The sequence below is a fragment of the Chamaea fasciata genome, unplaced genomic scaffold (genome assembly GCF_029207755.1).
Source record: "Chamaea fasciata isolate MVZ Bird 193981 ecotype frontalis unplaced genomic scaffold, bChaFas1.0.hap1 SCAF_22, whole genome shotgun sequence".
NCBI lineage: Eukaryota > Metazoa > Chordata > Aves > Passeriformes > Sylviidae > Chamaea > Chamaea fasciata.
The window spans coordinates 1113420-1138089 of record NW_027094107.1 but is presented as its reverse complement, the minus strand read 5'-3'; the positions used below and the strand labels follow the sequence as shown (position 1 = coordinate 1138089).

The window sequence follows — 24670 nt, the reverse complement described above, 5'->3', positions numbered from 1 at the left end:
CGCAATGCAGACCTTTTTCACCCAATTAGAAAAAACCACCTGAAACCCTGAAGAAGAAGGTGAACGACTTAGACAGTGCTCCAAATCCTCCATCTTGCCCTACTACATACATTACTATAGCCCCAAAACCTAGGTTTCCAGGTTTCAACAGGAAGGTGTCCCTGCCCGAGGGAGGGGTGGAATGGAATGAGCTTTGAGGTCTCTCCCAGCGCAAACCCTTCCATGATTTCTGTTCCGTTCCCCCACGGAGTGCAATCCCTGTGGAGAAATGCTGGACCTCCACTCCCTGTTCCCTCCTGAGGAGCTGTAGCACCTCTGGAGCAGTGGGGTTGATTCCCAAGGCTCAGTGCCCTCTCTGGACCTTGTGACAGGATGTGGGGGGCACTCCCGGCAGGTTTTTACTGCAAAGTGAAGGGAAATAGGTTGCAGCAGTGGTGTGTTGGGATGCTCCCATACAGCCAGAGAGGCCTGTGTGTGAAATCAGCCCTGCAGCCTCGCTCCAGACTGGCAGGCAGCTTAATTGCTTTTTGTTAGCAAGCTAAAGGATTCATTTGAAGGTGTAGAACTGTTTGTCTTTTTGCTGGCTTTGGCCTAATTACATGTAACCCTTGGACTCGAATCTGGTTGTTAATATTCATCTGGTGTTTGCAGAGCCTCTAAATAGAGGCACTCGATGTGCTCCAGCCTCACATGCTGCATCTTCTGTTCTTAGAGCAGACAAAGCTCATTCTCCATCCTAGGATCCAGTCCTGACACTCCTGTGGGTGCTGTCAGCAGAATCAGGAGGTTCAGCCTTTCTTTAATCTTTGAAATCTCTTTTAATTTCTTTTAATCTTGGAAACCACCAGGTGTTTATGGGTCCCTGGGAACCACCAGGGCCAAACCATTTTGGGGTTTGTGCAGGGCAGAATTGTCCTACTTGAGTAACATTTCACTTAAACTTGCAGTTTGTGGATGAGCCCTGTCTGATTTAAGATGTTCCAGGGAGTTTGCTGGCATTTATTTCTGGAATTTTCAGGGCTAGTGGTGGTGGTTTTTTTTTTTTTTGTGTAGTTAGCACCCCAGTGCCCTGCCTGACAGGTCAATAACTCTCTGCCCATTACGTGTGAGCAGCACAGCAAGGTTTGCTCTTGCTACATGATAGAAGTTGAAGTATCCAGATGGAACCACATAGGTTGCAGCCCCCTGCATTATCCCATCTTTTATTTAGGCCTGACAAGCTCAATTAGCATTATCTTGTGCTTCTGCATCGAGGGGACTCGTGTTAGAAAGGCAGGAGAACAGAGGAGAAGTGAAAGATAAAAGAAGAATATTATTGAGGGAAAAGCAGTGAAATACTAAAAGGGATTTATCTGGGAAGAGCTTTTCCCTGGTACTGAACAATGGAAATAGCTATATTACTAAGAACTCTCTGAAATATGACTTTATAGACACCACTGCTTCACAGATTTCCTTTTGCAACATGCTGCAATCTTGCAAACAAGTTGATGCTGATCATATGGGTGCAAGAGGATACACACAATCACTCCTAATGAAATGGGGATATGATTAATAACCTGGATGCTTTAGCTCCTTGTCTGTTTCTGTTTGCTGGTCCTGTTCCCTGTGGCCACTCAGCTACAACCCCTGTTTTTTGGTAGGAGAAAACAGAGACTTCTCTCCCGAGCCAGTGCCATCTGCACAGCTCAAGGCTCACTTACAGACTTGAGCAATTTCATACATTTATAATCTGTCCCTTCCCTTCGGCTCAAGGATGTATTTAAGTGGTCAGGACAAAGGATTTTTTTTTTAATTTTTGAGCAATTACTCAATTTTTGGCAGCTAAGCTCAGGCGCTGCATTTAAGTGGCTGTGCAAGCAGGCTGCCTTGCAGAGGTGTTGGGCACCTGCTGCTCCCTCTGCTGCTGTGACCTTTACAGGCTCAGTAAAACACATAATCCAGCTCCACTCCTCTGCTGAGGAAAGGCACTTTATGGCCACTCATAAAAGAGCAAAACATTGAAGCATTTGGTGCCTGAATACAGGCACAGAGTCGTGTTCCTGTGAGGAGCATGAGCCTTGCTCCCAGCTGGCTTTGGTTCTGAGGAGGTAAGGGAATGCTGAGGAGATTTGGGGAGGTGAAGCGTGGCACCCCCTGCAAACCCCCCGGGCTGTTCCAGCCCAGTTTCACAGTGTTCTGCTCCAGTCCTCAGCAGCACACTGTGACTCACAGGCTGGATTTTGGGCTCTCCTGCGGCTCCAGGGACACGTGGTGGAGTGTCATGGTTTGTCCTTCCCCTTTGAAATCCACCTGCAGCAACTCGGCTGGGGAGGGCAAGGTCAAACCAAGTGCTTTGCTCATGGAGTGGCAAGTGGTGAATTCTGCAGTGCTCCTTCCTTCCTTCCTTCCTTCCTTCCTTCCTTCCTTCCTTCCTTCCTGCCTGCCTGCCTGCCTTCCTTCCTTCCTTCCTCCCTCCCTCCCTCCCTCCCTCCCTTCCTCCCTTCCTCCCTCCTTCCCTCCCTCCCCAGGTTTGTGCCACAGGATCATCCTGGCTGTGTCCTGCAGAGAATCCAAGGTTCCCACCCACCAGCAGTAGGAGGCCTGGACTGACAGACCGAGCACCCCAAAGCCAGAAGGGAGAACTGAGTTTGATTCCTAAGAAACGGTTACTGGGAGAGGACCAGGCACTTCCTTGCGCCCAGCAGCATCTCCAAGTGTAATGCAGATATGATCCCTTTAGCAATGATAACTTCACAGACTCTCAGAATGGCTTGGGTTGGTTTTGAAGATCAAATCCCAGCCTGACTGGCTGTGCCGAAAAAAAAAATCAAAGACAATATTCTGGAAATAGGGCAAGTAGAAATGAGGCTAAGTTTGTTTATTTTTTGTCTTAGCACTAACAGAGTCGTCAGCACTTTGTGTTAGTCTCCAGGACTGGTGTGAGTTACTTGATTTTGACCTGGCTGGAGGTAGTTAACATTATCAGCACAGATGCCCCTTATCTCCGTGACCTTCAGCATCAAAAGAGTCTCTTATCAGGCAGCGATGGAGGAGAGAATGGATGGCAGGAAGAACAAAGCCTCGGTGATATCTTCCTCATTGTTTCTTCCTGCTGAGGCTTTTAGAGGACTGTTTCTCTGCATGACCTTCCCACTGCTCCGATTTATTTGACTATTAAAATAAAAACTGAACTTAACTGGAATATGACTGCAGAAACAAAAAGGTGTCAGCTCCCATAATTTAACTGCACTAAAACCGGCACAATCCCCAGTTCTCTGTGTTTTCTCCAATATAATATTCCCTGGCCTTCTCATTAGCTATCCCTGTTTCCATCCAAGATGCTGGTGGGAGATGAAAAGTATTTGATATATATCTATATATGTACATATAACCTAAATACATCGTGGAATGCAGCGCATTGCGAGCCATAATACAGATTTTAATTATGAATATCTTCTGCACAAGGAAGTTATAAATAGCAGAGATGCTAAAGCAGGCATTTTCCAAGTACAAACAAACTGATTCCCCGGGGCTGGGAGAAGCAGCCGAGGCTCTGGGCAGGGATGGCCGGTGCCACAGCTCCTGTGACGGGTCTGCTGTGCTGTCACCCAGGAGGGAAGGTCCCTGCTCTCTGCCCCACCTGGCCTGTTCAGGAGCCCCTTGCGGTTTTCTTTTCCATTGCAACCAACCCCGTTTCCATAATTCCTGAGCCTCTTTGGCTGTGCTCCAATGATGGAGTCCTTTATCCAGCTTATAACAAAGTGCAGGTCCTGTGCTGTGTCTTGTTGACATTGCACTGGCCATTCCCAAGTGGGGGGACCTTGGACACTGCAAAATTAAGGAATTTTTTCCTAACTTCCTCCATAAGAGTTTGTTCTTTCACAGGCTCTGCCATGTGGGATCCTGCCCCAGCTTTCAGGGTTTTAAGGCTCTCAGTCGCAATGATGGCTTATCTGCTATATAAAACTTTTGAGGTTTTGTCTCCCTTGTGCTCTGTTTGCTTTCCTCACCGAAGAGCCCTGCTGCCTTTTGCCAGACAAGGATAACTCCTGCCTGAAGTCAGTCACCCGCATCCTGGTCCAAGAATTCACTTTCCTTGTTTCCCAGTGCTAGCATTTCTTTATGAGTATTTCCTCAGGACCTGCCTCTGCTCCTTTTCTGTGCTGGAGCCAGAATCCCCCTGTGTCCCTCTTGGAGCTGCTCTCCCTTTGCACCCACCTGCCCTGCCTGCTGCTGCAGGGGCTGCTCCAGCTGTGTTTTCCCTGTTTTCCTCTGCTGGCTGTCCCAGGGCACTGCCACAGCTCCTCCTCAGAGCCACTGCAGCTGCTGCTGCCCAGGACTTTGCCTTGTGCTCTCTGTACTTTCATCTCTTCTCTGGCTGTCTCATCCCCGAACTGTTCTAATTGCTTTTCCTAATGCTAGATTGTCCTCCTTTAGTAATTTTTCTTGTGTTATTTTTGAGATTGATCCTATTAAGTTCTTACCCTTCAGTATGTCATCCCCAGCTTTGAAAGCAAAGTCATTTGTTGCCAGCTGCAGCTGAATTACCTATGCATTAATTGCCTTTGTAGCTTTCTGATTTTCTCACAGACTTTTTCTTTCTATGACATCTTTTTCTTTGAAAAATGTTAAGCACCATTTACGTCAAATAGCCTGCCTCGATTTTTTTTTTTGCTGCTCTCTTCTCTGAGCTTGCCACCAAACCCCCGAGCTCTGCTGATGTTATTTCCAATTTGCCTGACACATATTACAAAATCACCAGTTTTCAAACAGCACAAGAGTTGCCTGTGTGGAGTTCTGTAAAGATTAAGTTTCTCCTGACCCTCTTTCTGCAGTGCCTTCTGTTCAGGACACACAAGGGCATCTTTCCTGTGCTAGCCTGCTGGAAAGCCAGCCCTGATGTATTTTCTGCGCTGTTTCCTGCTCTGGGTTTAGCACAGAGCAATAAAGAGGCACGTGGAGAGAGAAATACATTAAATAGAGTCTAATGACTTCTCCTACGCTTTGCAGCAGCGCTAATTACTCAGCAAAAAAAGACACCTTTGAAGTTCCCGTGCCCCGCAGGCAAAGCAGCCTCCCTCCCTCAGTAGCCTGCAAGGAAAATGTTCCATCTCCTTCCTTCCTAGAGGGAAGCGCAGCTTGGGCACATCCCAGTGCTGTGGGGCCGGGACAGCAGCAGGGAGCTGCTCCTGCTGCAGAAATCACTGCAGCTCCCGCCAGCACTGCTGGCACGACTAGAAAGCTTCCCATCCCTCCTCCAGAGGCACCGCCAGCCAGCCTGGTCCCCGGGGCACTGTCACAGCCATCTCTATCTGCCTCTGACAGGCAGCAGCCCGAGTTCCAGCTCAGCCCCCTGCCTGTTGTGGGATAAAACACCGGAAAGGCACAGGCAGCCCTTTCCGTGCCAGCCACAGCGGTGTGCTGGAGATCTTCACACATTGTTCCTTCCGAGTGGGTGTGGGGAGGATTTGCATCCCAGGAACTTCCCAGAGGAAGGGGCAGGAGCCCCTGGCACCTCTGCTTGGCACAGAGGAGGAGGAGCAACTGATTATCCTGGGATTGTTTTGGGGAGTGGAAAAGTTTGAGGATCTCAGCATGCCCGGCTGCTGAGCATTGCCATCACCTCAGCATCAGGTTTTCTAGACTCACAGAATGGTTTGGGTTGGAAGGGACTTTAAACATCTTATTCCACCCCCTGCCATGGGCAGGGACACCTTCCACTGTCCCAGGCTGCTCCAAGCCCCATCCAGCCTGGCTTTGGACACTGCCAGGGATCCAGGGGCAGCCACAGCTGCTCTGGGAACCTGTGCCAGGGCCTCACCACCCTCACAATAAAGGACTTTTTCTAAAATCTAACCCTGCCCCTGGGAGCTGAGGGTCTGAACCACGGTTCTGCACCAGCCTGACCCACAGCAAACCTCAGAGTGCCACAGCCCAGTGCAGGGACACCTGCAAAATCCACAGCACGGCCAGAATCCGTCTCAGCCCTGAGCCAACCAAAACTTGGGGCTATCCCAGGGCTTCCAGGGCTGTTAAGAGCCAGGAGATGCGACTCCCCTGCCTTGATTTGGGCTTTCCAAGGGATGTGCTTCAGCTCCTGCGTGCTAAGAGAAATTCACAGTGATTCCCTCCTTCCCAGCGTCGAGGGAGCTGGAGTGCTGAACTCATGGGGAGGTTCAGGAACCGGGAGGCTGTGGCAGTGGCATCCAGCTCCTGCAGAAAGCTGACAGCATCTTCCCTTGCTGGCTCTGTGCTGGCTGGGTCAGGACTCACTGCTGTCCTTTGGCAAAGTATGATCCAACCTGTACGGCCCAACAAGGAGAGGGTGATGGAAATCTTTATAGAAAACATCTCAGAAACTGTAAACAACACATTTTCTACACACAGATAAGGACAGAGATTAATGCCTGAATTATCCTGGATAATTAGTGTAGCAGGTAATCATTTTAAATCTGGCACATTTGTGGGTACATCACTTTGACTGAATTAGAAAATATTTGCAACTGCTGCAGTGAAATGGCTTCAGCCACCCCACAGGGAAATCTTTGTGGGAGATTAATTCTCACTTCAAATGGCAGAGATTTGCAAGAGGATTATGTGGCCGGGATGACACATTCACATTGTGATAGGAAGTGAGACAGGTTTGTGTTTTTTTTTTTCTCACAGCAAAGCCGAGTGCTGGTTTCTTTGAGTTCATGTATTCTTTGAGCTTGAGGGCTCGGCCCTCTTAAGTGTAGAGTGTTTGATAGCTGAAACGCTGAACAGTGCTTGAAAGAAAATGGTGACAAGAACAAGGGCGAGAGAGACAGAGCTCTCAAAGAGAGGGCAGTGAAATCCCAACTTCCATTAAAATTCCTGAAGCAACAAGGTCAGGCTGGTAACGCTAGTGAATGTGGGGTTTCGGCTTATTATAAATGTTGCCGAAGAGTTGTCATCTAAGAACGCTGCATGAGGCAGCACGGGGCTGGGAGGATCCTGTCCTCACTGCTCACACTCAGGCAGCTCCCAAAAATGTGTCCCCTGCCCAGGGGGAGAAACACTGGGGAAACATCCCAAACCTGGATGTGCAGGGACTGATGTCCTGGCTGTAAGCCCCAGGTGCTCCAGGTTTGAACTGGGTACAGAACAGATGCTGAAGCGTTTTTTTGGTACTCAGCACAGGGAGGAGAGTTCGGGGAGCTGTAGCTTTGTGTGGGGATTTTATTACTTACAGCACTAAGGAGAGCTCTAACCGAGAAAATGGTGGTTTCCTGGCACGCAAAGACATTGTCAGTAAAACTGAAGTGTCTCTTTGCTATATATTTCCAACACAAAACTGCTGCCAGGAGCTCTCATCTGATTTGCTCAGGTTCGCAGAACGTCAAGGTGAATAATTGAGACAGGCTGAGTTTGTAAACCTTGGGGAATTTGCAGCAGCAGAACAGAGAAGGGAAGAAAAGACACTTTGAGCTTTGTGCAGAGGGTCTGGTCTGTCTTTTAAGAGAGGTTATAGTGCACTTGTTGACTGAGAGAGCACAAGGAGAAATAGAGGCGGGGTGAAGCCAGCATCCCCCAGCCTCACCCACAGACACCCTCAGAGCAACAGGGATTTGTTCAGAGCAGCCTCAAAACTTCCTAAGGGAAAAGTCTTGCTCTGCCTCGCAGTGTTCAGCTCCTAGGAAAGCCCATGCAGTCACGGAATCCAGAATGGTTTGGGTTGAGATCACCTTTTCCAACCCTCTGCCACGGGCAGGGACACCTTCCCTGAGAGCAGCTTGCTCCAAGCCCTGCCCAGCCCGGCCTGGCCCACTTCCAGGGATGAAGTATCCCATCCAGCTATTTTAAAATGAATGAACAAAAAGTAAAAACAAAACAAAACAAAACACGTTGAGAAGAAAAGCTTTTTAAGCCTTTTCTTTCCTTTCCCAGAAACAAAATTGCAATCCCCAAGGTAGAGATGTGCTTTACCTTCCTCTTCAAACAGCATCCAACATCCACTGCCAAACTGCACCAGCCCAGGACGTGCCCTTTTATGATGCGCTGAAAGAAACTGCTGCCCAGTCACCACTCCTGATCCCACACTGACACTTTGATGGACTTTCCTGGAGGGGAGGGGTGGATTTCTCACAGAACATCACAGAATGTGCCGGCGTGGAAAGTGACACATTCACACCTGTTCCTGTGTTGACAAAGAACTTAAAGGATACGTCTCTATCCAAAACAAGTCTTTGCACTCTCCTTCAGTCGCTGCCTTGCCCGGAGCTCCCCAGCTGCCCCAGGCGGTGCTGCCAGGTGATTGCAGCTCCTGCTCAACCCCAGCAGGGCTGTGAAATCCAACCCTGGGCTCATGCAGCTCTTCCCCTACAAAACGCTGTAGATGCTCAAACCGGCGCCGTGCAGCTGCCACTGGGCTTTTCCTGGCGGTGACCCGGGGAGGTTTAGCTTGGATAGCAGGAAAAATCGCTTTTCCTAAAGAATTGTCAGGCACTGGCACAGCTGCCCGGGGCAGTGCTGTGATCCTCATCCCTGGAGGGGTTTAAAAGGTGTCCGGATGTGGCACTTGGGGACAGGGTTAGTGGTAGGTTGGGGAATGGCTGGAGTTGATGACCTTAGAGGGCTTTTCCATGACAAATGATTCTATATCCAAGTGAAGCACGCAAAGTGCAGCTCGGGCCCCTTCTCCGGGGTGGGATTTGCTCTCCCCCGTCCCTGGTCCCTCTGGGCTCTCCTGGCCTGCAGTGCCCATCGTTCCTCTTGTTTCGGCTCAAGCTGCCCTGGAAAGGCTCAGGTGGTAAGGTGGGCATGAGGGAGCTTTCAGGTGTGGGCAGGGGGCAGCCAGCCCTGCTTCTGGAAGGGGCTGAGGCAGCTCTGCCTCAGTGGGAGCAGCTGACACGAAGGAGTTGTCCTGTGGGCTGGCAGGTAGAGACAAATGAACTGAAAAATGAGCAGGAGGTTGGCTTCGTGGTGGTTTTTTTTTTTTTTTTTTTTTTTTTTTTTTTTTTTTTTTTTTTTTTTTTTAATGGTGGCACTTACTCCTACTGCTCCAAACTGCTTTTTTTTTACTACCCAGGGCTTCATTTCCAGCAGCATCAACTCGTGATACTTCACAGCAATGCTGCAGTTTGCCTGTTTGTGGGGTCTGATGGTGTCTGAGGAAAAAGGGGCACGACAGGCTGCACCTCTGAGTCTCCCTGAGGCTTGCAAAGAGCCCCTGTGGTAAACTGGCAGGGGACAGGGATGTTCTGGGCTGCTTCACACCCTCTGCAGAGATTAATGTGCTCCCAGGCCACTGAGACAGTCATCCTAAATCCAGGGCTGCACATAATTTGAGTCCATTACCAAAATGGAGTTCAGCTGCACCTCACTGTCAAAATGTGAGCATATTTTACCCGTGTCAGGGCGCTGGAGCATGGCCAGAGAGCCAGTGTAGTAATTTTTTGGGCATTGATGTTCAGCCATATTTTATTAAACTCCCTGTCCTACACTTCAGTGCCTGCCTGCGAGAGCTGCAGCCCAGCACCCCTCGCTCAATAAACTGCTTGTTCCAGCTAGCTGAAGTCTCCTTGGAAAATTAAAGTCCCACATTGTCCTTTTCTCCCACCTTGTGCTGTTCCTCAGCCCGAATCACTGTGGCTTTGGTTTAATCTCGTGTCAGGCACCGTTCACACAAATGCTGGAATGTCACACCCATCAGCCTGGCACTGTCCTCTGCAGTGGTAACCACACAAATACTCCGTTCCAGCTCAGTGTGCTGCTGCAAGCTGTGTTCTGCACAAATTATTTCCCTCCCTCTCCTGCCTAATGTCAGACTTTCTGCAGAACGTGCAAAGCAGTGGCATTTGTTCAGCTTTGAAACTAGCACAGAGCAGCACGAGATCTGTTTTGGGTCTCTGCAGCATCTCTGGCTGCAGGGAGCTGCCTCGGCCCTGATGTTGGAGGGAATATGCTCTGTGTTACTGGGTTGGCTCCATCATCATTAAAAATTGACTGAATTGTGGGGAGTGCTCCCCAAACTCAGCTGTTCCGAAGACTGCAAGGTCAGTCTCTTCCATAACTCAGCATTCCTTCCCTGAGGACTGTATGGACTCTGTGTCTATCTGTGCAGCTGTAAAATGATGGTGTCAACTTCCCACCTCCACTTTGCTGGGATGAAAAACACTAGGGCACAGCAAGCCATCATGGTGATAATATAAATGCAAAAAAACCCAACCAACCTAAGAGTAAAATGTCTCCTGGCTTCTGTAAGGATAATGCAGAGGCAAGATGTAAAATACGGCACACATAAAATGTGTCATTTCCTTATAAGAGCAGAATTAATGGAGGCGATAAAAAACAAATCAAAAACCACTGTGGAAGACCTTTTTTTTCCCGGGGAAGAATATGAGAATTCATTGGGTTTAGACATGAGGAACAGTGGTTTGTGATAATAAAAGCGCTGGCAAAAAGGAAAATGAGGAATGTGTTTTCTTGCTCCTTGCGTTGGTGAACTAATGAGCACAACCTCTTCAGGACAAGCTGGCCTCCAGCACATGGAATTCTCCTGGCTGGGTATTTCTCTCCTCTCATTCCTCAGTGGTTGGTATTTTTTTCACTCCAGCTACATTTCACACCAATTTATTTTTTTTTTTTTTACGCCCACCCCCAGTGAGGGAGATGTAAGGAGTGGCACTGCTCTGCCTGCAGCTGGAGAAATCCCTGGTTGCTCACACCTCCCCTGCCCAGCCTGGCTCCAGGAACAGCTGCCTGCAGCTGCTGACGGTCTCTGCCCTTCCCACAGGACCACGCGGATATCGAGTGGAAGTTTGCGCGGACGAAGCTCTGGATGAGTTACTTCGACGAAGGCGCCACTCTGCCCCCTCCTTTCAACATTGTCCCCAGCCCCAAGTCGGTCTGGTACCTCTGCAAGTGGATCCACAACCAGCTGTGCCCAGGGGACGACTCTGACAATGAACAGAAGAGGCACGAAAACCTCAAAACGTTCACGGTGAGGAGCTCACGGGCTTGTGCTTCATTCCTGGAGGGTGTTGGGGATATTCAGGGTCCCAGGGGATCAGCAGAGGGTTCCTGGATCATGACTTGCTGCCTTGGTTTGAAAAGACAGGTGTCAGCCAGGGAAAGCTGGAGCTGGATTGGAGAACGTAACCCCACTCCCTCGGAGTTATTATAATTTTGAAATTAAAGGGCTTTCAGGCAAAGATACGGGAATAGGAATAACAGCTCTTTACTAGGAATATTAAAAATACAAATGTAATAATACAAAAAAAACCCAAGCAGACAAACAAAAATCCTAGAAACACTGACAGAGTCAGAGCACAACCTGGCCCCTGTTGGTCAGGGTGTTGGTGTCAGCCCAATCCAGTCCTCCTGCAGTGACAGCTGTGGTTCTGCTGGAGCAGAGATGATCCTGGAGAAGGCTCCAGTGGTGCTGAGATGGGTCCGGGCTCCCTCTGGGAATCCAGTGCACACAGGCTGTGCTGCTGTTCTGGATCCCAGGTGTGATCCAGGCGGGAATGCTGGGCTCCTCCCCCTGGGTGGAGCCTCTCCCCATGGGATGATGGGATTGTATCAGCCCTGCAGTGAGCCTGGACGGCCCATGGACAGCAGAGATCCCCTGGAGGGAGGATGGGTCCTGGAAGGGATAAAGAACACTGCCCCAGCTGGTTTAACAGCTGCCCATTAACAGAAGACACCCACCCCCTCCAGCCTGGAGTTGTGAGGAATGGGTTTTGTAAGAGGTATAAAAAAACCCCTCCCCAACCAGTTTCAACAGATGACAAATAGAATACACATTTTTGGTTACATATTGCAACCCAAGAGACTTGCTCAGAGCCATCAGGAGCTCTAAAGACAGGACCAGACAGGTGACACCCCTGTGCCTTTCTCTTTCCAGGAACGACACGCTGACAACCTGATTCAGAATCAACATTACCAGGTAAACTCTTGGGCACATAAAGTTTTTTACTTGCTGTTTGTTTCTCCTCCTCATTTTCTAGTATGTCAGTTCTTGCTTGCTTCCAGAATATATTCTGATAAGTGTAGGTCCTCTAAGAGGATTTTTGCTTATCAAGGATTAAAGCATTTCCTCACTGGAGGTGGATGGTTCAGTAAATCCATCCTTGCCTTTCAGCCCCTCTGGAATAGTGGAAAACTTGCAGGTGTCAGTGTGGCTGCTTAAGTCAAGGTCACCTCCCCGTTGCCATCAGGCTGTCAGGACATCCTGATTGAAACTATTTCTGCAGCATTTTTACACTCCTGGATCGTCCCCCTCTTGCACTTCTTTGTAAAGCACCCCTAACTCAGACTGTGGTTGGGATATTCTTTTGTTTGGGACAGCTCAGGAAGGAGGAATGATTCCTTTGTTGAATCTTGCCGGCTTGTTTATTCTCAGCCTGCCTGTCATCAAGTACTCATTAAACTCAACCTACAAAAGGATGATACTTCATTAAAAACACCAGCTTCAGCCTTTGAATTCAGTGGGATGTATTATGCCAGTATTCTGGAAGGAAAAGAAAAATCTCCATAATGTTAGGTGGTACGTTAGGCTCCACTGCCAAAAGCCATTAGTAATTTGTCTTCCTTAAGACATCTCCTGCTTTCTGAAGAGCACTTTTATCAGAAGTTGGTGGTTAACATAATTAGTCACCTTTGACAACTGACATATGGTGCCTTCTGACTCCACAGCACAGCTCACGGCTACGACATTGGCATCTCTTAAAAACCTCCCAGCAAAGCCTCGGTGCAGACACCATCCTCAGCTTGGTGTTGCTCAGACTTGTTTATGAAGGGGAGGAGGTGCAGGGCAGGTTTGGAGCAGTCTCTTCCCTGCACACAACAGGCACAAACAGCCTGGGTGTGTTTTGGCTGGCACAGATGAATGTGCAAGCTCAAAGCACCACTTTGCTCCTGTGAAGACATCAGGGAGGGACATGAGCAGAGCAAAATGGAGCTCATCGAACCAAAAACATGGAGTGTAGCAGACAGGTAACACAAGAGGAGTGAGAGACCCTGGAGAAGTCACTGAGAGTGTGATTTGGCCCTTGCAAGGCTGCCCATGGATGGTGCAGCCACCCTTAAGGAGTTTCGGCCCTTAGGGGACTCCCAGGCCGCTGCAGATGTGGTTTGAGGTGAATGTCCATTGACCCACGGGGTCCTGGCTGTTCTTCACATTTTTTTATTGCTAACATAGCTTCCTTGGCTTCAAATGCTTGATAAACCACCTTCAAATGCCAAATTTAGCCCATCAGGCTATGCAGTGTGCACACAAGGGATTGGTAATTGTAAAACCTTTCAGCAGCCGAGATTAAAGAGCACATCTAGGAACTGCTTGGAGAGAGCACTCCAAGGATTGTTTTTCTCCATGACTTGTAGATCCACAAACCCCAGTACAAAACAACGGCGTTGCCTTTAGTTAAAAACTGAGCGTCCATAAGATGGAAGCTGTATCACCCCTTCCCAAGGTTTGCTCTGCTTAAGAGGAAGCTTTTTGTTTCCAGTGGTGAGTGGTTTTTAGCCAGCAGAGTCAGGACAGCCGCTGTTGGCAAGAGCTCAGAGAAACGCAGCAAGAGCAGAGTTTGGGCTGAGCAGGCAATTGAATCGCTTGGATTGTTTCCCATTCCAGGAAGTGATAAGAAATCTTGTGAAAAGATACGTCGCTGCAATGATAAGAACTTCCAAAACCAACGAAGGTTTAACTGAAGAAAACTTCAAGGTAATTTATTATTCCTCAGTAATAATTTGTTTCATTAATTCAAACAGCCACTTGCAGAGTTTGCACTAACTTGTTAAGGTGATTTGTGATGTGTGGAAATAGGATTGTGACTGGAGCAGGGGATGTATCTGATGGGCCTGTGGGGTTTTGTGGGCAGAGTGAGTTATTACTGAGTGTCTTCCTATATGACCACCTCCCATATTTTAACATACAATGTGCTCTGCAGACAAAAGCATTGGAAAAGAGTAGGAATGAAATAAGTGATTTGAGTCAACATCACATTCCCAATCCTAATGCAGACAGAGTCAAACAATGGGTTGGAGTTGATGGATATTAAGAACACTCATCAACAAATTTAAAGAGAGGCCTATCAGCTAGACAGGATTCCTGCCACATTTCAGCAGTTTTCCCTCTTCTGTAACTTTTATCTGACTTTTTGGGGTGTGCAGGGGGTGGGCAGAGGGGGTTGATCAACAGGGCCAGCCCCCAGCCTTTGGAGACAAAAGCCTTGTGAGGTCCCCAGTTCTCGGCACAACCAACACATCACTCTTGTGTGGCCCTGGGCATGGACGTGATGTCCTTGTGTGATTTGGTATCAGCCACTGGCACAGCTGAACAGCTCTCCCGAGGGGACGTGGCCGTTCCCTCATGTCAGATGAGGCTGCTGGGAGTAACTCCTGTCTCCTCTCATCCCAGGAATTAAAACAGGACATCTCGAGTTTCCGCTATGAAGTTCTCGACCTCTTGGGCAACAGGAAGCCCCAGAGGAGGAGTTACTCCACCAGCAGCACAGAGGTGTCCCAAAAGGACGAAACAAACGAGGACGGTGCTGGAGAAAAACCCAGAGCCAAGAGCGTGTCCTTCAATGTAGCCAACAAAAAAAAGGACTTCAACGTGTCTGCCCTGATCAAAACCATGTCTGGGATCAACATGGTGGAAGAGAAGCCAAAAAGCAACGGGATCAGCAAGCGCTCCTTTGTCAGGAATGGGAACAGAGTGCAGAGACTCTCCAGCTCCAAGAAGGAATCCTTCAAGAGGCTGGGCCTGCTCTTCTCCAAGATGAACGGGCACGTCCCCGAGCCCAGCTCAGAGCCCATGTACACCATCTCAGACGGGATCATCCAGCCACACTACATGTGGAAAGACATTAAATATTCTCCCATGGACAGAGAGAGAGAAGAGAATTGTTCCAAAAGTGAAATTAACCTCAATGAGGTGGCTTACAGTGGGAACACGAGACTTACAGGACAGAGCAAGGAGTGCCCTGTGGTTTGTACCAGCTCCCTTCACTGTGCTTCCAGTATTTGTTCCTCTAACTCCAAACTTATAGACTCGTCAGAGGATGTGTTTGATTCCTGGGGAGAGGCCTGTGACTTGTTTATAAACCAGTGGAAAGACGGGCAGGAGGATCATGTAACCACTCGGCTCTGAGCAAAGCTCTCTTAACTCTCGCTGGAAAACTCAGCCAAGCATTGGTAATGGTTTGCTCTCATCTGGTTCAGCATCACTGTTTCCTTTCTGTCCACAGGTGAAAAAAAGAGTGTAAACCTACTTATGTTATAGCCTGTTTTATAGCCGTCTGCACCTTTTTTTAATTTACTTTTTTTTACAGTCACTAATGCTAAACTAATGGTTTCACCATTTATAAGGTTGCCATAAACCACAGGAATCCCTTTGGATGCAGTCTTAGTCTCCAAACCCCACAGACTTCAGGCATGCAGGTGGCTGAGGAAAGGATTTCTCCAGTGCTCCCATCATCATCCCACCCCAGCTGGGTTCAGTGCTGCTGTCCAACACCACTGGCTCTGCATCCTGCTCAGTTTTCCTCATCAACACAGACAGCCGTTGAGCAGGAGGCTGAGAATCACACTGAAAATATTTTTAAAAGGGTTTTTGACTTATAACTGGGGCTTTTTCTTGTTTCCTTTAAGCAACATGACTTCTGATACTTTTGGTTGTGCTTGTCTTTTTCAGGCCACTATATTAATATTGTAAATTATTACTGAATATGAGACCCCTTTGATCATCTACCTGGAACATGTTTTTGTTGCTAAAATATTTGTTTATTTACCTAATTTCCCTTTTGGGGAGCAGAAAGACCTCCTAATTAGGCTGACAGTGGGAGCCAGCACCTGGCCTTGCCTCCAACTCCTGTGTAGATGAAACGAAAAGAAAACCCAAAACAACCCTGGCTACTGGAAACACAAACCTCAGAGCGATTTCTAACAGGCTGAACCAAAATCCAGTTCTGAGCCTTGCCCTTATTTTGCAATTCCTAATTTTACTTCCAGCGCTGCATTCGCTTTTTGCTGCCTCTGTGATGGGTGTCAGGCTTCAGGGGGAAATGCATCTCCTGAGGGAGAGCATCCTCCCTGGGCCCCTGAGCTGCAGGGCTGAAAAGCAGCACCAGCAGCTTGGAACAGCTCTGCAGGTCCTTCTCTGAGGTGCAACAGAAGGGAGTGTGGCATGAGGTGGTGTCTTTTATTTTCTTTTATTTTCTTTTGTTTCCCCAGCTGTGGGAGTGTCTGGCCAGGCCTTAGCACTGTCACTGCTGTTGTCCCCAGGAGCATCAGAGTGGGGAAAAACACAATCCCGTCACGGGCAAGATGGTTGGATTCTTAACAAGGATTTTTAGGGGGTTTTATTTTAATTTTTTTTTTTTAACAATGGGATACTTGAACTTCCTTCTGCAGTGTTGCTAAGAAACACAGATGATTGGCACTCAGCACCACCTCAGAGCTGTTCTCGGTCCTGCCCAGGAGCTGGGGAATGCCTTCATTCCTGCCCTCCTGCAGGGCTCTGCTCCCACGAGGGGCTGTGTGAGCTCCAGCATTGCCCCAGGGTGGCTGCCAGCAATCCCTCACCTGGGAGCTGGGCTGTGTTACACCTCTGGAGAAGCATAATGCTGGAAAAATCCCCACCTGCCACTGGAGCAGGGCAGATTCCACCAGCGAGGGGCAGGAGCGGCTCTGCTGGCAGCACAAAGGGGCAGGGGCAGAGGGATGAGGGATGCTGGAACACCTGCAGCTGGCTGCTCTGCCCGAGTTTTAAACCTCCCCTCGCGAGGGAGAACTCCCCTCGTGGGGTTTTTCCTCTGGGCACTTGTGCAGCTTCACCCAGAAAGCGGAGCACGGAGAGAAACGTGAGTGCTGCAGCAGCTGCTGGGGCAGAGCTGAGGTGCCAACAGCCTGACCTCGTGGAGGTGTTCAGTGCACACCTCTGTGGCTCCAGGGCAGCCCTGGCGTTGAGATAAATCAGCAGCAAGGAGCAGAGGCTCAAAACCACTTCTGTATTCCTAGCTTGTAACGACAGCAGCCTTGTTACCAGCAGGCAGTGTAAAACCCCAAATATTTAAGCCTCTGGATGTGTTAGTTAAGGCAGAGTGAAAGGCATTTTTGTATCAACAGATTTCAGGCTTTCACGCTAATTGCAGGGTTAGAGTTGTCTTTGAAAACCGCATTTCCTCTTCCCTCATGGAAGGCTGAGCAAACTGACATTGGTGGTACACGAGGAGACTTGCAAAACCCGAGGGTGGGGAGCAACTTGCTGATCATTCCATTGGGAAAATCCACGAGGCTGGAGGAGCAAATCCGTCGACAGGGGAGAGCCCCAGCCAGAACCCACCAAGGCAGCGCTCACAATAAAACCCCCCCAGGTCAAGGAACCAAACCTGAGCACATTTCTGCCGGGATAATCATTAGCAGGAGCTGCTGCCAGGGGGGTGGACTGAAATCCTTTGATGCCTCACCTGACCCACACTGCACTCTGTGAACTCTGCTCGACGCGGGGCCGGAGAATCCTTGTGGCATCTCCCGGGCACGGGGGAAGAATGCAAACAATTCAAGTACAGTTATGCAGATCACATCAACGGGGCTTGAAATTGGGCCGGAAACGGGGTTTCTGTCCCTGGCCAGGGCAAGGCTTTGAAGTGTTCAGTGAGAAGGAGGAGCACACAGCCGCCGGTGACGCTCGCATGGTGTCACCTGAATGCATTCCCAGGTACCAACAGCACAAAGAAACGGAATTAACTCCTCAGTGCTGCCCCCCAAAAAAACGCGCAGATCCCTTCCCTGCAGACTGTGTGAGTCACCTTGCCCTGCTGTGCCCCGAAGGGGCAGGGGTGGGAGCTGCCACGTGGCAGTGGGTGACAGATCTGCAAACCCCCCAGGGCTGTGCTGAAGGGGGAGAAGCTGCACGTGGTTCCCTGGCTGGGGCTCCCCTGGGCTTTGCTTCACGACTGAGATCCTTCCCTGCTCCCAGCTACGACAGAGTCTGAGCTGACTTTGGAATTCAGCACAAATATTTGATTTGGCTCTGATTAAGACACGTGTCCAGGAGTTTGCAAAGCTCAAATTGGTCCCCCCAAAAGGCAAAATTCTCTTTGATTGCATCTATGCATCCCTGTTGATAGCAATAGACTTTGGAGCAGCTGGTGAATTATTATTATGCTAAAACAGGAGCTTCAGGGGAGTGAAACTGAAGTAGCTTCTGAAAAATACATTGGATTAAAAAAACCCCCAAAAACCCAGGTTTTGCTTAATTCACTTGCAGCACAGTATTTGGGACTTCACCAGTATTTTTCTGCTTTCAATCGCTCAAAAAAGAAAATGTGTTTTAGTGAAAGTTCTTCTTTCCTTTGGAGAAATCAGTGGATGACTCCTGTGCTGCCTCTGCAAGGGCCAGGGTGGGAGCTGATGGAACACTTGAGTTTCTCCTGTGAGGGGTTGAACTTCTCCTTGGCTCAGCTGGTTCACACCTGGCCTTTATTCTGTGGGCTTCAAAAAGGGTCCTTGTATGTATACAAGGAGTTTGGAGTTAGGAATAACAGAGATCTCAACCATTTGCCCTTGCTTAGGTTTCTTGAAGTTGCATTTTTTCCCTCACCTCCCATCCCAGTGTCATTTTCACCTGGCTTTTTAAAGCAGCACACCTGCAGATGGTCAGGGGATTATGGAATGGTTTGGGTTGGAAGGGACCTTAAAGTTCTTGTTCTGACCCCCCTGGCGTGGGCACCTTCCACCAGGCCAGGTTGCTCCAAGCCCTGTCCTTGGACACCTCCAGGGACGGGGCATCACCACCAATTAAAAAGTTAACAAATAACACCCAGGGTTAAGAATTCAACCGAGCTGGGAGGTGTTTGTACTCAGGTCAGAGATTACCTAAATTGCTTCAGAAACAAGAAATCAACTGAATTATCTGTGCAGGTGATTTGGGTAACCGCATTTGTACGTGGGTCACTTGCTGGTAAATATGTAAATATTCCCGTGTTTGTACCTGTGTCCCCTCAGAGGAAGCATGGGCAGAGGCAGAGCCAGGGGGGGAGCTCAGCTCCATCCCTGCTCTCCTCTGCCTCCCCCGTGACCTTGGGCAAGTCACTCAGCCTCTCGAATGCCTCAGTTTCCCCATCTGTAAAATAGGGATAATAATACTTACCTACCTCGCAGGGGGGGTTAGTTCATTATTTATAAGCACTTTCAAATTTAAAGGCGCTATATACAGTACGTAGTTAATATTGGTAGCAGTAGGTCTGTACTTTTATTTTCTTACAACTAATTCAGGTTAGGATTTAACTGTATGTCTGTTACGATAATTTTCCATGTAGGAAACTCGCATGGTTTCCCCATGAAGGGAATTTAGGGGACCTAGAGCAGGAGCAGCATACCCTGGAAGCCTAAATTCTGACACCTTTGTTTTTTGTGATTTATGCCTCACCCCCAATGTCACCTGCCTGTATTTGTGTTCCATCCCTTTCCCAACAGCCCATGTACCATGATTTTTAGCAGAAACAGCCACTGTAAATATTAAGACTATTTAAATAAATATATTAATGTATGGATATGAACCCTTACCTTTTAAAGAGGTTAAAATTGGTCGGTACAGCAGGATTTTAAGCATATGGGGGGGGGGGGGGGGGGCTCCACAGGCAGTCCAGCACACCGGGGTAGGGCTACAGGAAAATTTCACATCATCACCTCTGTAATAATCACCTTTCACCCCATCACTGGCAGAGACAGCTCACCCGGGTGTCACAGGAGGGCAGAGGGAGGCTGTGACTGGAGCAGGGTGGCCCTGCTGCCTGTTCTGCCCCAGCAGAGGAGGGGAAGGCAGCTCCAGACACCCACCCAGGCAGCAGAGTGTGGCCACCCCTGTGGCTGCTGGAGGAGCCTGGGCAGCTGGAGCCTGTCCCCTGCATCCCCCAGATTTCTCTGTACGATATTCTCTAGGCGTTTGCTCTGGATAAAGGTCTTAGGTTTGAGCAAGAGGAGCTCCCAGAGGGGACCGGCAGGGTAAGGGCACTCTGAGCTCCCTGCCAGGGACAGGAGCACGGGCAGGGCCCTGCCCTGGGGACCTGGATGTCACTGACAGGGAGATCTGGACAGTTAGCAACAGTGTCAGCAAGGATCTGAATCACCTCTGGGTTTTCTAGCAGCTGGAAACCACCAAGCTCTCACTGCTCTCACAGCATCACATGTTTGTCCGCTTCCCTTCCCAGCTTCGCTTTGGTGTTGCTACTTTCCTTTCCAAAGGACCAAAACCCCGAAGAAAATCATATTTCGGTTAACCAGGAGGAGGTTCAGTGTTAGTTGAACTGGCTGAGCTCTTCCTGCAGTGTCCAGTCCTGTCCCCACTCACACACAGAGCTCTGGGCAGCCTCAGAGGCTTTTGTGGAGCCCCCTCCCACCTCTGCTGCAATTCCACACACAGAATGGCAAAAAAATCATCCAAAACATCCCAACCACCAGGGCTGCCTCGAGTTAATGAGAGGTTTTTTTTTAACTGAGAACTCCTGGAGATGTTTTTGGGATGGGTGCACTGCAGGGACCTCTTCCGCCCCAGAGGGACTTCCAGCTCCAGCTGAGAGAGGGGCCAGGGCTGGTCACACCTTCCCAGGTGTGCTGGAAGCATCAAGGTACTCTAATTAACGTAAAGTTAATTGGAATCAGCGAGACTGTGGGTGGACAATAAATCCACTCTCTGGAGAAGCATCTAAAATAAACTGTCCCCCAACAGAATCTGCAGTTCTCAGTGAATGAAACAGCTATAAAGTCACTCCCTTACTGGATTTTTTTTTGGAGGAGATAGAGAATACTCTGGGCTAGCCACATCAGCATATTTCCCAAACATTTATAATTTGATTAAATTTAATTTTCACACTTCTTTCCCCATTTCAGGCCCTTTTTAGAAAGGAGTAATTTCTGTACTATTCACGTAGCTGCCTCCACCCAGACCAACAACTGCTCTGGAGGCAATTCATGACCGAGAACCATTGTTCTAAAAATAAAACATGTTTCATCTAAAGAAATACACTTGAAAAGGAAAAAAATGTTTGATCCTTATCTTCTAAACCTTTGATAGCATTTTGTGCTTCAGGGAAACACTTTGACCTGCTCTGTTTTTTTTGTTTTTTTTTTTGTTTTTTTTTTTAAGGTGTGCAAAGCAAAAGGAAACCCCCAACCAGAACAGCAATAGAGCTCAAACCACCCAGAATTTTAGATGTACTTCATTCCTTCCATACAGAATCCTGGTTTGGGTTGGAAGGGACCTCTGGAGATCCACTCCAACCCTCTGCCAAGGGTGGGGGCTCCTGACAGACCCTTCTCCATCAACTCCCAGCCAGCAGGGACACCAGGGCAGCCTGTCCCCATCCACGCTCAGCATGGCCCATTTGGGGGGATTTTTTTTCCCTTTTCCCCTCCCATTGAAAGCATTCCCACCTCAGCAGCAGCACAGACGCTGTGCCCAGGGCTCAGCCGTGCCCCGTGCAGGAGCTGACAGAACACTGTGATACCTTGAGCCAACAGAGCGAGAGGCCTTTTGACTATAAATAGTTGTTTTTCAGCCAGGGGGCACTTTTGGGTCTTTAGCTATTTTTTTTCTGGCTATTGTACAGTTATTTAAAAACTACTGAAAGTGTTTATAAGGCAGGTCTGGGGGCTACAGGGCTAAGGATTTTGAGAAGCAAAAGACAGTAGCAGATGCTTAAGTATTCTATTTTCTATATGGGAGCCCTGGAGACCTGGGGTGACTCAAAACTAGGTTTTTTTTAGCAATCGAGTTTTATTGTCAAATTAAATCTTCATTATTAAAAAAACCCCCACAACCCCAGAAACAGCCTTCACACCCAAACATATTTTAAAATGCCATTTTATTTCGTGGAATAAAAAAGGTGAGGCTTTTTTTCCACCCCCTCCTTTATTTTAGTTTTGCTCAAGAAACTCAAGGGCCTTTTCCAGGCACAAGAGCTTTTAGATGTTGTAAGAATTTTGTGTATGCAAAGACAGAATGGGGACCTCAGAATCTGCCAGTTGAGTGGTAAAAGCCACCCCCTGGAGAAAGGGGGGAGAAAAGGGCAAGAGCAAAAAGCAAAAACAGATGCTTAGTTTTATGTACTTTTCTACTTGCATCTCTTCTGTCCGTAGTGCAGACTCCATGTCAGACCCTGGTATAACCTGTACAAAATGAAACAATGTACATAACAAATAAAATTATTTATTTTATGTGTATTTTTAGCTTAACTGTAAACTGAAAAAAAAAAATAAAAAGCATTTAATTTTTTTTTCCCAAAAATGTAAGCCTATTGAAAAAATCAAGGTGTTTCTACCTTTTCAGATGTAACATTTCCAGCTGCCTATTGATAATAAACATTTATGAACAGCAACAGATCTGACAATTTGAAATTTTTAAAAAACAATCTCAGCACAGACTTCTCAAGGGCTGTCAGTGGTCAGAGGAGCACTTAATGGCTCTGATTCTATGGAGACTTTACCGGTATTTTAAAAATAATAATAAAAAAGACATCCCACAGTCCTGCTTACCTCTAATGAAATTGGTCACCCAAATTTGAGCAAGAGCTGAACAATATCTGGCTGAGTGGAAAAAAACCAAAAACAACCAAACAACCCCAAAATATTCTCTATATCTTGGCTACAACAGAAAATAGCAACCCACTAGAAGTGTTGGTAAATAAAATTCACCACATGAATGCAATTACTCCTGCACAGAAAAGTCTAAGTGTAATTTCATTTTAATTTGCTCCCCAAAGATATCCTCAGAGCAGCACAACTGCATTGGGCACACAATTAGCAATACAGCTAATAATGTAAGAGAGTCATTAAGCAACAACTTATAACTGTATTAACATAATTCGCTTATGGAAAGCTGTCCTCTGGCAAATCTCATTGAAGTCCTGGAGATACCATGGGCTGGTCACTGCTTTGTTCATCCTGCAGATTCAGAAGAACCACAGAACTGTTCAGGATGGGAAAGACTTCAGAGTCCAGCCTGTGAGTGATCCCGACCTTGTCACCCAGCCCAGGGCACTGAGTGCCACATCCAGGTTCTTCTTGGACACCTGCAGGGATGGGACTCCTGGGCAGCCCATTGCAATGTTTAACATCCTTTTCCATGAAGAAATTTCTCCCTGGTGTGCAGCCTGAGCCACATCCTCTGTCACTAAGGAGAGGCTTGGCTCTGGGGCTCACACGGAGGGAGAGCACTCCATGGTGCTGCCAGTTCACAAAGCCTTCAGGTGTTAATTTAATTTGAGCCTCTGCCTTTCATCTGTAAAAACACAGTGAAGGAAAGGAGGTGGCAAGCATGACTAGAAAACTTGGCTGAACTCTTCTCCCTTTTCATGGCTGAAAAGCCATCCACAAAAAAATAAAAAACCTCCACATGCAAGGATCAAACCTTGGCTTTAAAAATTTACTATTGGGCAACATGATCCAAGAAGTCCAATAAAGAACAAAAAAATTTAAAAACATCAATCTGCAGAAAAAAATAATTCCAAACAGAAATCAATACTCATGGATTTTTCCATTCTTCTAACTAAACATAAAATATGGTTATGGCTTCAAACTATATCCCAATATCCCCATTTACAGCAATTCTGCTGGGCATGAAAAACCCAGAGCAATTGGCCTGGTATCAAACTGTAACAGCAATAATCAAGCTAAAATAATCACACTAAAACACGTGCCTGAAAAAGCACCAGGCTTTTCCTGGGGGGGGAAGGAATCCTAATTAAATGCACACTGGGTTCCCCACCAAAAATAATAATAATAAAAAAAAAAGACCCCAAGCCCACATCTTGGAACATGCATAAACCCCAACAAAAAAAAAACTCAAACCAAGCCCCAGAACTTGGTGTAGTTTTGATGTGAATTCTCCTACAGCCCCCGGCAAAGGCTGATTAGCCTCAGAACCAGGATTACTGTTAGCACAAGGATGCTGCAGCCAGACGGGCAATCTCCAGCTGAGGAAAGGGCTGAAGCACAGAGCAGGTCAGCTCAGTTTAGGCAGAGCTGTGACTTTTTTGGCAGCTGTTTCAGAAAACTGCTGCAGAGCTGTTGTATTGCAACACAGCTCTGGGAAACAGAATTGAAATAAAAGACTCCAGCAATCACTTCAAGTTCTGTACCATTCTGAGCTCTTTTGCTGTTAATAAAGAGGTGGCATTTCCTATCCATGGAGAGCATTCATCAGCTCCAGGACACACTGCTTCCCCATAGCACCTACTTGTTCGTTCAAAAAGCTGATTTGGGGGTTTAAAAGCCCTGGCAAAAAATACATAAAAGGAGTCACAGAGGTACCTCTGTGTATCAAATTCATAAATAAGTTAACTGGCCACATATGACATGTTATTCTATCAATTAAAGTAATTTTCACGTGTATCAAAATGGCCAGTAAGGCGAAAACAGCTATGGCTGATGGTGAATAATCCAGATCCTAGGTGGGTAAGCAAAACCAAGAAAAACCAGGACTCTCTATCAGAATTATCAGCTTTTCCAATTAAAAAGAATTGACTTCCAGGGACAGACTAACACCAGAATACAAAACACCAACACTGCTGTGATAACCACGTGTGTAGAAAAAGCACGGCTGTCTCAATTACAGAGGAAGGAGGCAGAATTCAGAGCTAAAGCCTGAAAAGGGAAAATATTCCATTCCCTTCAGAGCTTGGCAGAAACTGCTTGGGATGTGACAGATGGCACCTGAGACAGG

The 24670-nt window shown here is 47.8% G+C and overlaps 1 protein-coding gene across 1 annotated transcript in view; it reads left to right on the top strand.

The window, feature by feature from the left end:
- Positions 1–15606, top strand: part of TRPC5 (transient receptor potential cation channel subfamily C member 5) — a 67992-nt gene extending 52386 nt beyond the window's left edge. The window contains exons 7-10 of the mRNA XM_066202371.1: positions 10736–10942; positions 11849–11890; positions 13577–13666; positions 14363–15606. Of these exons, the coding sequence (XP_066058468.1) occupies positions 10736–10942; positions 11849–11890; positions 13577–13666; positions 14363–15097 (1074 nt within the window). The 3' untranslated portion in view covers positions 15098–15606. The remainder of the gene's footprint in view (positions 1–10735; positions 10943–11848; positions 11891–13576; positions 13667–14362) is intronic.
- Positions 15607–24670: the final 9064 nt, after the last annotated feature.